The sequence below is a fragment of the Callithrix jacchus genome, chromosome 1 (genome assembly GCF_049354715.1).
Source record: "Callithrix jacchus isolate 240 chromosome 1, calJac240_pri, whole genome shotgun sequence".
Classification (NCBI taxonomy): domain Eukaryota; kingdom Metazoa; phylum Chordata; class Mammalia; order Primates; family Cebidae; genus Callithrix; species Callithrix jacchus.
In genome coordinates this window covers 63,386,042-63,402,577 of record NC_133502.1, presented here as the reverse complement: position 1 = coordinate 63,402,577, position 16,536 = coordinate 63,386,042, and the positions used below count along the sequence as shown (strand labels likewise).

Genomic DNA, 16,536 nt, shown 5'->3' with positions numbered 1-16,536 from the left:
TATTTTTATAACAGAAAAAATGTAAATTAAAAAAAACAGTGTAAGAACTTTTCAGTGAGTGCTGAAGTTAGATCAATTTTTAAACAGTTAAAATTATTCTAGGCTCTGAGTGGTATAAGCAAACCAGTCTAAACTTGACTATCAGGTTTAGATCTTAATCCATTGGAATCCCTACAGGGAACTTTTATACAGTTTCTTCTACAATTAGAGCAGCAACATTTTACTTTTGCACATTGTTAATTGATGTAGCAATGGAACATAGTCTGGCTCCAGCCTTAGATTAACACGAATATGCTTGGATTTCAGGAAGATAACATGCAAAGTTTCTTAATCAGAGCTAATATGTTCTATAATGCAGCATTATATACTCTTAGAATAATTAAATATATGCTTTTGGAAAAGATAAATTTACTCATTGGCAAAGAAGAGATTTAAAAAATATTGTAGGCCAGGCACGGTGGCTCATGCCTATAATCCCAGCACTTTGGGAGGCCGAGGCGGGTGGATCACGAGGTCAACAGATTGAGACCATCCTGGTCAACATGGTGAAACCCCGTCTCTACTAAAAAGACAAAAAAATTAGCTGGGCATGGTGGCGCACACCTGTAGTCCCAGCTACTCGGGAGGCTGAAGCAGGAGAATTGCTTGAACCCAGGAGGTGGAGGTTGTGGTGAGCCGAGATCGAGCCATTGCACTCCAGCCTTGGTAACAAGAGCGAAACTCTGTCTCAAAAAATAATAATAAAATAAACATAAAAAATATTGTGAACTAAGTTAGTTGGTTTTGCATAAATGAAATTAACCAAAATGTTTGAAGCCAGACTGAACTGAGTGCCAACAGTACGTATGTTTTATTTCTGTTTCTGAGAAAAACATGGACTCATAAGGTCTATTCTCTGACGTGTTGAAGTTTGTTGATGGGACAATCTCTCATGAAGTGTATTTAGACTAGATGGTTCAGAAGGTCTGTTTTCATTAAAGTTTACTAACCATATCATTATTTAGTGCTTAATACTATTAAAACAATAATACAATCAGGCCAGGCGAGGTGGCTCACGCCTGTAATCCCATACTTTGGGAGGCTGAGGTGGGTGGATCACCTGAGGTTGGCAGTTCGAGACCAGCATGACCAACATGGAGAAACCCTGTCTCTACTAAATGTACAAAATTAGCTGCAATTTTGTATATTTAGTAGAGACAGGGTTTCTCCATGTTGAGGAAACATAGATGTAAATATACAAAATGGTAGTTCATGCCTGTAATCTCAGCTACTCAGAAGAATGAGGCAGGAGAATCGCTCGAACCCAGGAGGCGGAGGTTGCAGTGAGCCGAGATCGCGCTATTGCACTCTAGCCTGGGCAACAAGAGCGAAACTCCGTCTTAAATAAATAAATGAATAAATAATAATAATTCCATCAGACCTTACTCTTAGAAAACAATTTTTAAAATGTATGTCAAGTAGTGTGTTATTTATTATACGGGGACTTTTTGACACATGTTCCTGTGTGTGCTTGATTTAACAAAAAATGATTGTATATACAGTTATAATTACAGTTCAGCGTTACATGAAGATATACATGCCTGTGATTAATCTTTTCTTTTTATTTATTAGACATGTAATAAAGTTGTTAAGTATGGATAAGCCAAAAGGAGAAACTTGAAATAATCAATAATCCTACTATGCATAAACAATTACTTCTGGGGTGTTCTGTGTATGGAGTCATGCTATATGTACTATTTTGAGACCTGCTTTTTTCTATATTAATATCATAAGTCTCTATGTTATCAACCACATATATAATTTATTATTATTTTTATTTAAGAATGATATATAATAATGCTCCAATTCGTTATTTACTTTACGAATATTTTAACATGTTATTTTAAACTCAAAACAATTCCAATCTTATTTTAATAAACTGGGCCGTCACTAAAATGCTTTCCGTAGAGTTTATGTTGTAAGGCTGCCTTATAAATGGGACTAGCCTTGTAACTGGTTTTTTTTTTAGCTAGGACTTAGTGAGCAACAGACATAACGTTTAAAATAACTGAATATTCCTGGAAAGGACACAAGCAAGCCCTATCTTATGGCAAATTCCACTTTCTTGTAACTTCAGTTAATAGAAGCTTCTAGCACATATCTTGTTTTTAACAGAAACATAGGGGTTTAATTCATTAATCTCTTGGGTTCCAACTCTAACATTTGCTTATTTATATTACTTCCAGGGCATAGTAACAAGTAGTGAAGGTTAAAGGTTTGGTCCTAAAGACCTAGCTGGCATTTCTTGGTGATTGTATTGTAGTTTTGAAGAAATTTTAAAATTTATATTTTGAATATAATATAATTTTTTCTTTTTTTATTCAATCATTTGATCCATCTAGAATTCATTTTGGTGCATTGTATTAGGTACAAACCCAAAGCATATGTCCTAGTCAGCTTAGCTGCTAAAACAGAATACCATAACCTGGTGGCTTAAGCAACAGGCATTTATTTCTCATAGTTCTGGAAACTGGGAAGTCTGGTGCTGGAAGATCAAGGTGCTGGCACATCTGGTTCTTGGTGAGGACCTTCCTGACTTGCAGATGACCACCATTTCCCTGTGTACTTGCACGGTCTTCTCTCAGCACGCACTCATGGAGAGGAAGCCCTCCTGTCTCTTCCTCTTCTTATAGAGATACTAGTCCCATTAGAAGGGCCCCATCTCATGACCTTCAAAACCGAATCACCCCCAAAGGCTCCATCGCCAAATACCATCGCATCAAGGGTTAGGGCTTCCACATATGAATTTGGGAGTTTTACTGTAATGCTAATGGGTTTAATGCCTTCTTAGAAAGGTCTTCTCCACTCAGATTACTTAAAAAAATTATCTCATGATTTTTTTCTAGTGCTTTTATAATTTTTTCTTTTTTTATTCAATCATTTGATCCATCTAGAATTCATTTTGGTGCATTGTATTAGGTACGAACCCAGATATATGGCTTTTTCTGTTTTCTACCTGGCAACCCAGTTGTCCCAGTGCCATCAATTCAATCTCCATCCATATTTATTTTTGTATGTTTTTATATCTATTCCTGGATTTTGTTTTTATTAAAAATGTTATGAGTGTTATAAATGAATTGAACTGCAAAAAAATTCAATCAGTAGTGAAGTGTAGAGGTAAAAAGAGCTCTTTGCTTCCTTTCTACTCCTTTCCTCCCACTTTTTCTGAGATAATGATTGTTAACAGATAACCGTGTGTTCCTTTTCAACCCTTTTCACTATGTGTGTGTCTGCAACCACATGCATATAGAGCATATGTAATATTGTCTATTGCTGTAAATCACTTTCTTTCCCATCCATCCAATGTCTTAGAGTTCCGTGGTAATCCATGCAGTTCTACCTCGTCATTTCTATTTTACCTTTGCATGGAATGCAGAGTATGAATGTGTATCATACTTGTTTGCATTTTCTTCCAATTCTGTCAAGACTGTGGAGATAGGTTATGAAGTATGTAACATTGGTCCTCTTTAATTTGTGATAAGCCTATGCTAAAAGTAAAATGTTTATTTATAAGATTAATTGAGTGTTGTATAATTCATGAAGAAGAAAATCTGAACCACCGTTATTAATATTTTGTGATGCTCTTTCTTTCTAGATAAAATTTGATGCTGGGACTCTCCTTCTTAGTACACACCGACTGATTTGGAGAGATCAGAAAAATCATGTAAGATACAGTTTTTTGCATCTGTTGTAGGTTTTATTTTGTTAATCTATTTTTTAGAGACAGGGTCTTGCTGTGTTGCCCAGGGTGATCTCTAACCTCTGGGCTCAAGTGATCCTCCTGGCCTCAAGCTCCTGAGTGGCTGGGACTATAGGTATGAGCCACCATAGTAGGTTTTTTTTTTTTTGAAACGCACTTTCGCTCTTGTTACCCAGGCTGGAGTGCAATGGCACGATATCGGCTCACTGCAACCTCCGCCTGCTGGGTTCAGGCAATTCTCCTGCCTCAGCCTCCTGAGTAGCTGGGATTACAGGCATGCACCACCACACCCAGCTAATTTTTTGTATTTTTAGTAGAGACGGGGTTTCACCATGTTGACCGGGATGGTCTCAATCTCTTGACCTCGTGATCCACCCGCCTCGGCCTCCCAAAGTGCTGGGATTACAGGCTTGAGCCACCGCGCCCGGCCCCCATAGTAGGTTTTAAATCACTGAAGGTTTTTCTTCTTTTTTCATTTTTGGTAAAACTTATATAATGAATGCAATAATAAGTTTTCTTTTTCTAAATGACAAAAGAGTGTGTCCCATATAATTTCTCTAAATGGAGTTGGAAACAGGAGTTAGCGTGTTGTCTTTTATTGAGCTCCAGAAAAGTCCATGTAGTTATTGGATGGAGAATCATGTTTTTTAAATACCAAATTCTACTCTATATCGGAATGTTCCATGTGTAACAGGGGAATAATTCCCTCATCAGTTGTGAGGGAGTTTTTAAAAAGAGCTCGTAGGTCCTTAAAACCACTAGTCCTAGGTTGTCGTTGAGAATCAGGAGGCTACATCTGCCAGCAAGTGCATGCTTTTACTAGATATTGAGAACTGTTTCTAACTGACTCAACAAGAGGATTCCCCCACGCCCATTTTTTTTTGAGACAGAGTCTCACTCTTGTCGCCTAGGCTGGAGTGCAGTGGTGCAATCTCGGCTCATTGCAACCTCTGCCTTTCAGGTTCAAGCGATTCTCCTACCTCAGCCTCCTGAGTCACTGGGATTACAGGTGCCCACCACCATGCCAGGCTAATTTTTGTATTTTTAGTAGAGACAGGGTTTCACCATGATGGTCAGGCTGGTCTCAAATCCCTAAGGTCCTGATCCATCCACCTCACCCTCCCAAAGTTCTGGGCTTACAGGCATGAGCCACTGTGCCCAGCCTGTTTTTTTTATTTTTTTATTTTTTTCAGGAAGGGAGAGTGAGTTATGTGTATACAGAGCTGATATCTTTATTCCCAAGAGTTTCAACCTGAAAGTATATATACATTAATTTTAGCATTGCCAGTAAAATAGCTGTCTCATCTGTGCTTTTATTTTCCTGACTGTTCCCCCAAACCCCATGAAATTTTAGTACCACAAATAAACTATATACTGTACTGTAGCCCTTGAAGGGCTGCTGCTAAGCCTTACAATACCTAACTTTTTTACACCCCGGGAACTAACTTTTGTCTCCTAGGTCTGATATTGCCCCTGTTGATAATGCATGCCTTAGAGCAGGAGTCCCCAACTCCACCAGGCCGCAGACCAGTACTAGTCTATGGTGTGTTAGGAACCAGGTCAGATAGCAAGAGGTGAGTGGCGGGTGAGTGAGCATTACCACCTGAGCTCTGCCTCCCATCCGATCAGCAGGAGCATTAGATTCTGACAGGAGCATGAACCGTATTGTGAAGTGCACATGTGCAGGATCATGCACTCCTTATGAGAATCTAATGCCTGATGATGTGAAATGAAACAGTTTCATCCTGGAACCACAACTCCTGCTCCCCAGGAAATACTGTCTTCCATGAAACCAGTCCCTCGTACCAAAAAGGTTGGGGACTGCTGCCTTAGACTGTTAATATTGTCTAATTCCTTTAAAGGTAATATATATTCAGAAAATAAATCTTTTTGGGGAGGATAGAATGGATGTCTTTAAACAATATGTTGATAAGTTAATCTTAGTATAATTTTTTGACTATCATATAAAGAGGTCAATTTGAACAAATCTTGAGACTTACTACATTGCTAGTCATATATAAAAATTAAACATACTGTTTATATATGTTAAAAATTAAATGTACTGGCTAGGCACAGTGGCTTCTGCCTGTAATCCTGGCACTTTGGTGGGCCAAGGCAGGGGGATCACTTAAGGTCAGGAGTTCGAGACTAGCTTGACCAGCATGGTGAAACCTGTTCTTTATTAAAAATACAAAAATTAGCTGGGTTGTGGTGGTGCTCACCTGTAATTCCAGCTATTAAGGAGCCTGAGACAGACGAATTGCTTGAACCTGGGAGGTAGAGGTTGCAGTGAGCCAAGATCGTGCCACTGCACTCCAGCCCAGGCGACAGAGCAAGACTCTGTCTCAAGAAAAAAAAACAACTTAAACATACAAATAAAGGTATGCTACATCAATATTTTCTGTTTAAAACTATTAATAGTTGTATGTGGGCATATGAGTGAAGTGTGGAAAATTATAAAGAAGAGAAAGTCATTACATAAATGCTCTCCTTAAAATTGTTTTGATGTATCTGTTTTGTTTTTTGCTTTCACTGTAAGCAAATATTACAAGTAAAAAGTTTTCATAGAAATATTACTCTTAGAAAATACACCCATTGTAAAAACAAAAGCTAGTCACAGCTTCTTTTACACTTCTTATGTTCTTCCACACAGGAAAATGCCACCTCAGTATTGTTTTCATTTAATTTTTCCTTGAGTTCCTTTAAGGAATAAAATCATTATTGTTTTTCATTGTTTTTATTAAGGTATATGACACTCTGATTAATGCTATAAAACAAGGATTTCTGGCAAGTGTTATGGATGTTGGGTAGAGTCTTTGACTGAGCTACTGATTCCCTCCTAGGAGTGCTGCATGGCCATTCTTCTTTCCCAAATCGTGTTCATTGAAGAACAGGCGGCTGGAATTGGGAAGAGGTAAGGTCTATATAGCACTGTCTTTATTCACAGAAGACATTTCCTGTCATGCTATTGGTCAAGAGGTCCTATCTTAGACTCAGTGATGTGTGAATTCATTCTTAAAGCCTGAATAAAGTACCTAGGTTTGCTGTAATATCCTTGTCTATTTTACATGGGTCATAATAAAAAAATGTGGCCCAGTTATCATTGTCTTTCCATAGACAATTTGCTTTCACATGCCTGTGTACCTTTCATTTCATACTTAAAATCAGAAGTAATCTATTGAAAAAAATAACTGACTTTGCTCCTGTTTCTAGCTGATCGTTAAGTTCGTTTCTTAAGTTTGACTTGTTCAGATAGCAGGATTAAATAGCATATAATAATAGTTATTGTACAAAGCAGGACATTTATCAGAATAATGAGGGGTACAATGAACAGTTAGACCAGGGCAACAGGGACACAATTGGAGTGTCCCAGGCAAGCCAGGAGATGAGGCCACCCTGGTATAAAGATGTAAGTTCAAATGCTCCTGTTTATTCAAATGTACTGAAAACTTGGCTTTATATTTTAAGTACATGTAATTGAGGAGACATGTGAACAAATATTATCGGCATGGGAATTTTTTTTCCTATGGAGGCTTATCTTTAGGTTTAGCAAAATTAGACACTTCAGTAGAAGTTAAACAATGTTGAGCTTCGCTGGACGTGAAATGCATGCCTTGATCATAATGTTATGATTTACTGTAAAATATTTATTTGACATAAAAGAAACTAACCAACATTTTAAAAAGATTAATAAGCCATAGTTTTTTTAAGCCGTAGATTTTTAGGGTAGATTGTTTTTATGATTTATATTTTTCCCTTATCACTTTTCTCCATTGTATTAAGGTTGTTCCAGGTTATTTAATTTTCCTTTCCTGTGTTCCAAGAAAATCTAAACTAAAAGAAATATTTAAAATATTTACCTTCACATTAGTGTTGTATTTTTTAAACATCTCCAGTGAGGAAGACTTCAGTAATATGCCAAGTTAACTTTTCTCAAGTATTCTTTTTAGTTCCCAGCCCCTCCCCTCAATCAGTTACATTTGGTTGGATTTCAGGATGTGTATGTTTCACCTTTTAACATCTCTGAACAAAAGGTGCTTCTTTCATTTCATACACAAGGAAATAGGTGGTGTCCTTACAAGGCTGGCGCCACCTATTCATATTGATGAGGCCCAATGCCTGGTGTTTCAATTTTACAGTGATATTTAGGTAACCATGTGGTTCCAAAAAAGTAAAAGTAAAATTGAGTAAATAGTTGTGATGGTTAATAAAGAAAAAGCACTAAACTAGGTACCCGGGATGCTTAGAGTTTTTTAGTTTCCCTAATCTTTCTGGAAGATTGCTTATTGACCAGGTTGAAGAAAAAGGAGGAAAACAGACTTATTAAGCTGACCAAATGTAGCGGTATTTTTAGAAGATAATGGTAGTTTGTGTTCTCAGAGCCAAAGCATTTTGGAAATTCTTTTTGTTATTGGATATCTTTCTAGATCATGCCGTTGATTGAGTGGCATTTTCCAACAAATGACACTGTAGAATGTTAGCTTTGGATGGAGTTATAATAAAATATCAGCTGGCCATTTTTACAGACATGTTTTCACATTTTGTTTTCAAATGAATAAGGTTGTATGCTTTGGCAGAAATTATAGGCCCCCTTATAACCTCTGGGGATGTTTGTAGTTGGAAACCCAAAATCATAAACTCAGAATTTTGCCAATTTATTTTGACCTTATTTTCTGAAGCAACGCTTTAATTTATGGAACTAGTAACTTGAAGCTTTTTGGTTCATAGCTTGTAAGTTTTAAGTAGAGAGATTTTTGAAAGCTTCATTAATATAGAACTAATACTTTAAAAAGATGCTTTTTGGAATGTTTGTTTCTACATGAATTGTAAAGGTGATTTAAAATATATTAAAAGTTATGAAGGTAGAATCTCTTTTTGAAAGGCAATTCAGTATATTACATTTGTTGTTTCTTCAGTGGCAAAATAGTGGTTCATCTTCACCCAGCTCCTCCTAACAAAGAACCTGGCCCATTCCAGAGTAGTAAGAACTCCTATATCAAACTGTCCTTCAAAGAACATGGCCAGATTGAGGTAAGTTTCTATATGAATAAAATCCTACTATAAAGGTGGGGTGTGTGTGTGTGTGTGTGTGTGTGTGTGTGTGTGTTGTGGCTTGTTAATATGATGGAAGGTAGTATTATACAACATGTCAGATTTCACCACATTTTTACAATAAAATTTTTATTATATCTTAAGCCTTAGCAGTGAATGGTGAAGTTTAGGTTTCATCAGGAATGGGAAGCAGAGGGTGTGGTCCCAAGGAAGGTAGAGAGGCTGGAAAATACACTAAGTCATGCCATTCGCCTACTAGCACAGTTTTCAGTGGCATATTGTAGTTAAAGGAACAGAGTGTAAATGCAGTGATATGTTAAACTGTCTCAGTATCTGAAGGTTCCCCAGCTTTAAATCAGGCTGTCTGTCTTGATTAACTCCAGTTAATCTTAATCACTTAAGTAGTTTTCTGCAGTATGATAGTTTATACGTTCTGAATAAGTTGCTGTACAAGAATTCTTAAGACATTCGAAGTGTGTATTTATTCTCCCCATCAACATCATAAATTATTATTAATTTTTTCTGTAGCACCTCACCCAGTGTTCCTGACAAGTGATCACTAAGGAGATATAAGTGATTGACTAAAGTTTTTGTCATTGAAATTGAAAAATATATTTGATTATTTGTGAGCATAGGTATGTTTTGGTCCTACTTTTTGGTTTTATATTTTAACTAGACAAATTATTCTCTGCTTCCTTCATCAAGAATGGTTGTATATTTTTCCTGGCACTGTGTTTGTTTCATTATAGATCAAAAACAATCCACATACACAGGATTGTTTAAAGTAAGTCTATTGATTTCATTGTCACTCATCTCTTTGTTGAGAATAGCCCACTTTATATAGAAGGTCAGTTCCTTCTCTCTTTTTTTTTTTTCTTTGTGCTTTTCCTTGTATTTTCTTTGATGTCTCTGAGAATTTTGGGCTTGCTGCAAATAACTGAAGAAACTTTTATATTAAAGAAATGTTAAGTAATGAGTTATACAAGGATGCAAGGATGCCACAACCTGACTGACTCATTTAAAGTGTATTTATTTGCATAACAGTTTTACAGGCGTTTATCAGAGGAAATGACACAGAGAAGATGGGAGAATATGCCAGTTTCCCAGTCACTACAAACAAATAGAGGACCCCAGGTATTTTTTTAACTATTTGGTAATCCAGTATTTTCAACTTTGTACTTACATCTTCATTAAGAAAAAGATTCTGTGCTCGTAGAACTTCCCCAAAACAAAATACTGCAATGGTATTATGATTCAAAAAAAAAAAATATTTTCAGCTGGGTGCGGTGGCTCACACCTGTAATCCCAGCACTTTGGGAGGTTGAGGCTGGGCGGATGACAAGGTCAAGAGTTTGAGACCAGCCTGGCCAACATAGTAAAAGCCCATGTCTACTAAAAAATACAAAAATTAGCTGGGCATGGTGATGTGTGCCTGTAATCCCAGCTGCTTGGGAGGCTAAGGCAGGAGAATTGCTTGAACCTGGGAGGCAGAGTTGCAGTGAGCCAAGATCGTGTCATTGCACTCCAGCCTGGGTGACAGGGTGAGACTCTGTCTCAAACAAAAAAAAAAAATTATTTTCACAGCACCTAATTTAGTTCTGTGTAGACAGCAGACACTTAGTAAACAAAATGACTGCTTACCAGCACAAGTCTCAAGGTGATAGAAGGTAGAGTTGACTCATTGCATTCTGTTCTTCATAATCAGTGTGGCATTTGAGAGAATAAACAGTACAGCTGGGTGTTTTCCAGGACTGTCTAAATTTATCGCCAACATCAGACAGGTAATCAAATATATGAAAGTAGCTTGGAATAATAACTGTTAATTAAGAACCAAAATTTAAACTGTGATTTTTTTTTTTTTTTGTATGTTTGACACCCTATGAAGTATCTGGCTGGGCGCTATGGCTCACGCCTGTAATCCCAGCTCTTAGGGAGGCAGAGGTGAGAAGGTAGCTTGAGCCCAGGAGTTTGAGACCTGCCTGTGCAATATAGTGAGACCCTGTTCTCCATAAAAAGGAAAAAAACAAAAAGACAAAAAAAAAAAAACAAACAGATAAGGGTATCTGATACATCAAAGCTCGTCAAAGAATAAAAATGATAGGAAATTTAACTTATATCTAAAATGCTTAGTAAAATATGCCATTTATTGTATATTTGGTTTTTCTTGAATGATTTGAAGATCATTATGTACAGAAGAAAGAAACAAATGTTTTGAAAGGAAGTTAAATGTGAGTGTATGCTGTTTTTCTTTGGTTCTTTGTGGGTCCTTTACCACTATTGAAAACAATGTAGTCGGTTACAAAAGATTTTGTTTCCTTCCTATTTTGCATGTTTTATTTTCTACTTCTTTTTTTTTTTTTTTTTTCAGCCAGGAAGAATAAGGGCTGTAGGAATTGTAGGTATTGAAAGGAAGCTGGAAGAAAAAAGAAAAGAAACTGACAAAAACATTTCTGAGGTAACTGTTAAGTTCTGGCTCTCCATATATTCCAGCCGTTTGTGTGTATTCTTTTGGATAGAGCTGTGACTAATTCCCTTCTGTAATTTAGAATATATTTCATTTGCCTGAAGCTACGTAGTCTCCTATTCTCTTTAACAGGTCTACCTCCGGCTGGCAAAATCTAACCAAAACCTTTTTCTAAAAGGAATAAAAAAGAAATGCAAATTTGTTTGCTGTTAGAAAACACATCATAGAAGATTGTGTGTAGATTTTAAAGTCTAGATGAAATTGATTGGATACTCCTAATGAGTTCAGGGTTCCTCTTTATAATTATTTTGGAAGTTGAGGTAACTTAGTTAAGAGAAAAATGCTGTTCTGTGGCCACTATCTGTGGCCAGATACCACACCGGTTTATGTTGATGACCACTTAGGGATCAGACACCAGACATCAGTAAGAATGGCTCAAACCAGCCCATCACGTCTACTAGGAGACAACCTTGAGCATGTACCTTCCAGTGTTTCTGAGGCTTCATCATGTATGAGGAAATTCAAGAGAAGGGGAAAGAACTGTAGTTAAAAAGACAGTTATGCATTGGATTAGTTAATACAGCTAAACATGGCATTGGTTTTTCCATGTTTATATAAAAATGGTCTTGGTTTTTTTCACAAAATGATGCTTTAAAGTAAATCTTTTATAGTAATTCGTAAGTAAAATTCCATTGATGGTTGCTGTTCAGAGAATTTCAAAGATTTATGTCAATCAAGTAAAGTCTAAAACTACAAACAGTTATTTGAATACTTATTTGGGGCTCACTAATTGAAAATATACTGGGTGGGCACAGTGGCTCAAACCTGTAATCCCAGCACTTTGGGAGGCCGAGGTGGGTGGATCACGAGGTCAAGAGATCGAAACCATCCTCGTCAACACAGTGAAACCCTGTCTCTACTAAAAATACAAAAAATTAGCTGGGCACGCTGGTGCGTGCCTGTAATCCCAGCTACCCAGGAGGCTGAGGCAGGAGAATTTCCTGAACCCAGGAGGCGGAGGTTGCAGTGAGCTGATATCGCGCCATTGCACTCCAGCCTGGTTAACAAGAGCGAAACTCCGTCTCAAAAAAAAGAATGAAAAAAATATATAGATTATTTTCTTTTTTATAGATATATTCTCTTTTATAGATATATTCTCTGTTGGAGAACCAAGGGCATTTGACCTATTATTAAGTGCCCATAGTAGGTTTTTCTGGTTGTGTATCTATGGTGAAGCTGTGCGTTTTCCTTCTCCAAATTGGCAGCTGGATGCAGATTCTCTATCACGCTCATGTTCTGTCCCTTTGGCAACACTAGAGGTGATGCTGTGTTCTTTTGTCGGAGGCACACATCTTATCTCTGTCACATTAGCAGCTGTTAATATTCAGTGCCTAGATCTATTAGTTCATTGGTGGTGGTAAATAGTGATGAGTCTGTGTTTATTTTTCACTTATTAGTTGGAATACTTTTTAAAAGATATGTTTCCCTTTATCTGCTGTTTGGTTGTCCCGTTCATATAGGAAAGGCAGGATAATTGCATTTTCCTTTATCATCAGGGTAATAAATTATTTCCTTATTATCTTCTGACGAATTAGGCTAATCTAACTAATTAGGTTTTTTTAACATGTCATTATGAATTCATGAAGCTTGGCATATTTGATGGATTTCAATCAATTACAGTTATCGTATTTGAAGCTCAAATTGTCCCATCTTTGGCTAGTGGGAGCTGCTTCAAGTCGACCCTCTGAGTGCTTTTGTTGTGACTTGGTGAACTTTGCTAGCTTCTTCATGATCTGATGTGACAACAGTTCCAGGACCAGCTTGTAAATTTCCTGCTCCAGATCTGGAATCCACCATTTATCTGAGAAGCTCTGGTTTCTTTTAGTGTGAAATGGTATTTTAGAACCACACTCTGCCTGCTAGTCATATCCATGACTATTGAGTTGATCTTTGTTTCTAGGCTTTTTCAATGGCAGAGCTAGAATTTTGTCCTTGTCAATATAAAGTGCCTAACGAGAGCATATTTATCTTTTCTATTCAAATTTAGGATGACACTACCGAATAATTACTAGAACAGTTGTTTTTTTTTTTTTGAGACGGAGTTTTGCTGTTGTTACCCAGACTGGAGTGCAAGGCACGATCTCGGCTCACCGCAACCTCCGCCTTCTGGGTTCAAGCAATTCTCCTGCCTCACCCTCCCGAGTAGCTGGGGTTACAGGCAGGCGCCACCATGCCCAGCTAATTTTTGTATTTTTAGTAGAGACAGGGTTTCACCTCGTTGACCAGGTTGGTCTCGATCTCTTGACCTCGTAATCCACCTGCCTCAGCCTCCAAAAGTGCTGGGATTATAGGCATGAGCCACCGCGCCTGGCTAGAACAGTTTTTTAAAAAATTGTATATGTGTTTTCCCCATTCTTCGTACATTTGAAAAATAGGTGTACTGTATTTACACAATCTGAGCCTGCAGCCACTACATATACTTCCCCCCAGCTCCAGCTCTCATTGAGTCTTAGTTTTACATAGCTCTATGTTTAGTGCCAACAGTCCTATGCTGAGCTCTCTGTAGTCACTTTGGTTGTCTGAAGCTCATTTGGTAGTAGATTTTTTAGGAAATGATCATAGAACAACCCTGTATCTGTCATGTTGGTCTTCCTTAGACATGAAGATTAGTTTTGTTGGATTTTAAATCCTTGGCTCCCATTTTCCTTTGAGTGCCTGCATTATATTACTTTCTTTTTTTTCCTTTGGTCTGGCACGAAGTGTTGCTGTCAAAGAGTGAAGATAACCTGATTTTTTCCCCTTAAAAGCCACTTGCTGTTTTTCCTAGATGGGCAAAGGGTTTTTAAATTTTACTTTAAAGCCTGGTAATTTTGCTAGAATGTGTCTGTGTATTAGTGATTCTGAGTTGTTATTCTTAGGTATATGCTGTGCTTTTTCAGTATATAGTTTCATTTCAGGAATGTTTTAACTTCAGGGGAATTTTTTTATATTATAATTTTCTCTTCTTTTTTTACGACAGAGTCTCATTCTGTTTCCCAAGCTGGAGTGCAGCGGTGCAATCTCAGCTGACTGCAACCTTTGCCTCCCAGGTTCAAGCAATTCTTCTGCCTCAGCTTCGCAAGTAGCTGGGATTACAGGGACGTGCCACCACATCCGGCTAATTTTTTATAATTTTAGTTGAAATGGGGTTTCATCATATTGGCCAGGCTGGTCTCAAACTCTTGACCTCGTGATCCACTCGCCTTGGCCTCCCAAAGTACTGGGACGCCCAGCCTATAATTTTCAATAATTGCTTTGATTCTTTTCTTCTGAGACTCCCATTAGCTGTATGTTGCAGTTTCACTGCCTGTCTTCACTATTTGTGACACTAATGCTTTTCCTTTCTTTTTTATTTAGAAAGTTTTCCTCTTTTTTACCTTTCTTTGAAGGTTTTATCTGTTGTGTTTATTCACTCATGTCTGTCTAGTGTAGCCTTTATTTCTGAAATGATTTTTTCCTTTATTTTTAATTCTTTTCTGAAATCTGTCATCTGTTTCTGATTTATATTGATCCTTCATAGCTTGTATCATCTTCTTAACATCTTTTAGCTTATTTTGAAATAAAAGGTTGATAGTAGGCCTTTCTATTATTGAAGTAGGCAAAACCCTCCCCATTTTAGGCACTGTCCTCAAATTGGCCTGCCTTGCTTTCTGGTGAATCCCTATTGGCCCTCTTGGGGCTCTCTCATTCTCAGGTGTGTGGTTACATTGTTGCTTTTCTTTTCTTTCTACTACCTAGATGCTAGCATCCTGCAGGTCTTATGGCTCTTAGCAGTTTGCCCCACCTGCTTGTATCTTTGGGGAGTTTTGCTAGTATTCTAACACTTAGTATTATAGTGTATGTTACCTATGGGGTTTTTGGTTTTGAGATCTAGTTGCCCTGTCTGATTTCATGTTGTGAACTGGAGAGATTGAAAAACGGTGCTGCCATAGCCACCATCTTTTCAGAATCGTCTATTCTAAGAAGATTGATAAAATTTCAACATTTTAGCATTAGAAGGCTCCTTATTATTCAGAGAAGAAATTGTCTCAGAGTGAGTGACTAGATTTGGAAGGAAGCAGAGGAGAGTCCATGTCTCCTGGTTTGCAGGCAGTTGCTGGTGATGACAGTGCACCACATCATCACTGCTCTCTTCGCCACCTAGAAGGTGCTGTCACCATCTTTCAGCAGTGTCTGTCACCGACCTCTTTATGTCAACACTTTTGGAGATGGCATGGAGCAGTGGGCTAATTTTCCGTTATTTGTATTTTTCTTTCTGAATAGTGCCATTCTAACTCAATGGTTTGTTGAAAATAATGTTTTTCTTAATTTATAAAGTAAGTTATTTTGTTTCGGTCTAATTTTCTTGGAGTCGCATAGCTCAAAGGATTCTACATAAGCGTTATGCTCCACCATATAGATCATTAATTTATTTAGCAGATCATTAATCATGCAGATCATTAATTTATTTAGCAGGTGTTCCTCCCTACTTTGTGCCAGGCCTTGTATCAGAGGCTGTGGATACTGGGGTGATGCACAGACACAGACAGGCAAAGAGGCATTATTCAGTGAGAGAGAGAAACACCATTTCGAGGAGAACATACAGGCTGCAGCAGGGACATATAACATGATCCCTAACTTCTTTTAAGGTCACCGAGGGCATGTTAGTAGCAGGAATATGGAAGTCAAATGTTGTAAGGTGAATAGGCTCTAGCAGATGACTAGCATGGATAAGAAACCAGGAAAAGGGAATGGAAGATGCAAGGCACATTCGAGAGTACTGAAATGGAAAATCAAGAATATATTGTTACTGATGCTAATAGCCAAAGTGATAACTAAAAATAAGTAAGAAATCATGCCATAAGTTAGCTTAGGAGGGTACTCCTGGTTTTAAAACAGGTGCGGTTTTTGTCAGAACTGAAGTGGAAATTTGACCATACGTGTGGTAGAGGGATACAAGTTTCCGTAAACTGGCAGATACAATTATCGAATGGCTATGTGTGTCTCTTTTGCTTTAATTTTTATTGTAGGTAGTTTCTTGACCCATTTTTTAATAGTTGACTAATTCCAAATTTTACAATAATTATAGAAATAGAAGTGAGGAAGCTTTTCTCTGGGTTTAATAATCACTTAAAATATTTATAGACTTTAAGGCACTAAAATATTTACTGTATTTTTTTATTGCCTGTGTATAAGTTTAAAGGGCTTATTTATATATTCTTTGTCCACCCACTATTAACTTAGCATATTTTTTCTACAGCAA

At 37.4% G+C, this 16,536-nt stretch overlaps 1 protein-coding gene across 9 annotated transcripts in view; it reads left to right on the top strand.

Annotated features, from left to right (window-relative positions):
* LOC103790647 (vacuolar protein-sorting-associated protein 36) overlaps positions 1-16,536 on the top strand; it is a 123,375-nt gene that overhangs the window by 88,115 nt on the left and 18,724 nt on the right. For 6 of the 9 annotated variants that reach the window (XM_035297314.3, XM_035297331.3, XM_035297321.3 and 3 more), the window contains exons 2-6: positions 3,635-3,703; positions 6,583-6,653; positions 8,656-8,770; positions 9,836-9,925; positions 11,160-11,246. In XM_035297314.3, coding sequence (XP_035153205.3) covers positions 3,635-3,703; positions 6,583-6,653; positions 8,656-8,770; positions 9,836-9,925; positions 11,160-11,246 — 432 coding nt within the window. The remainder of the gene's footprint in view (positions 1-3,634; positions 3,704-6,582; positions 6,654-8,655; positions 8,771-9,835; positions 9,926-11,159; positions 11,247-16,536) is intronic. The other 3 variants (XM_078354173.1, XM_035297323.3, XM_035297326.3) reach the window with 2 other exon arrangements.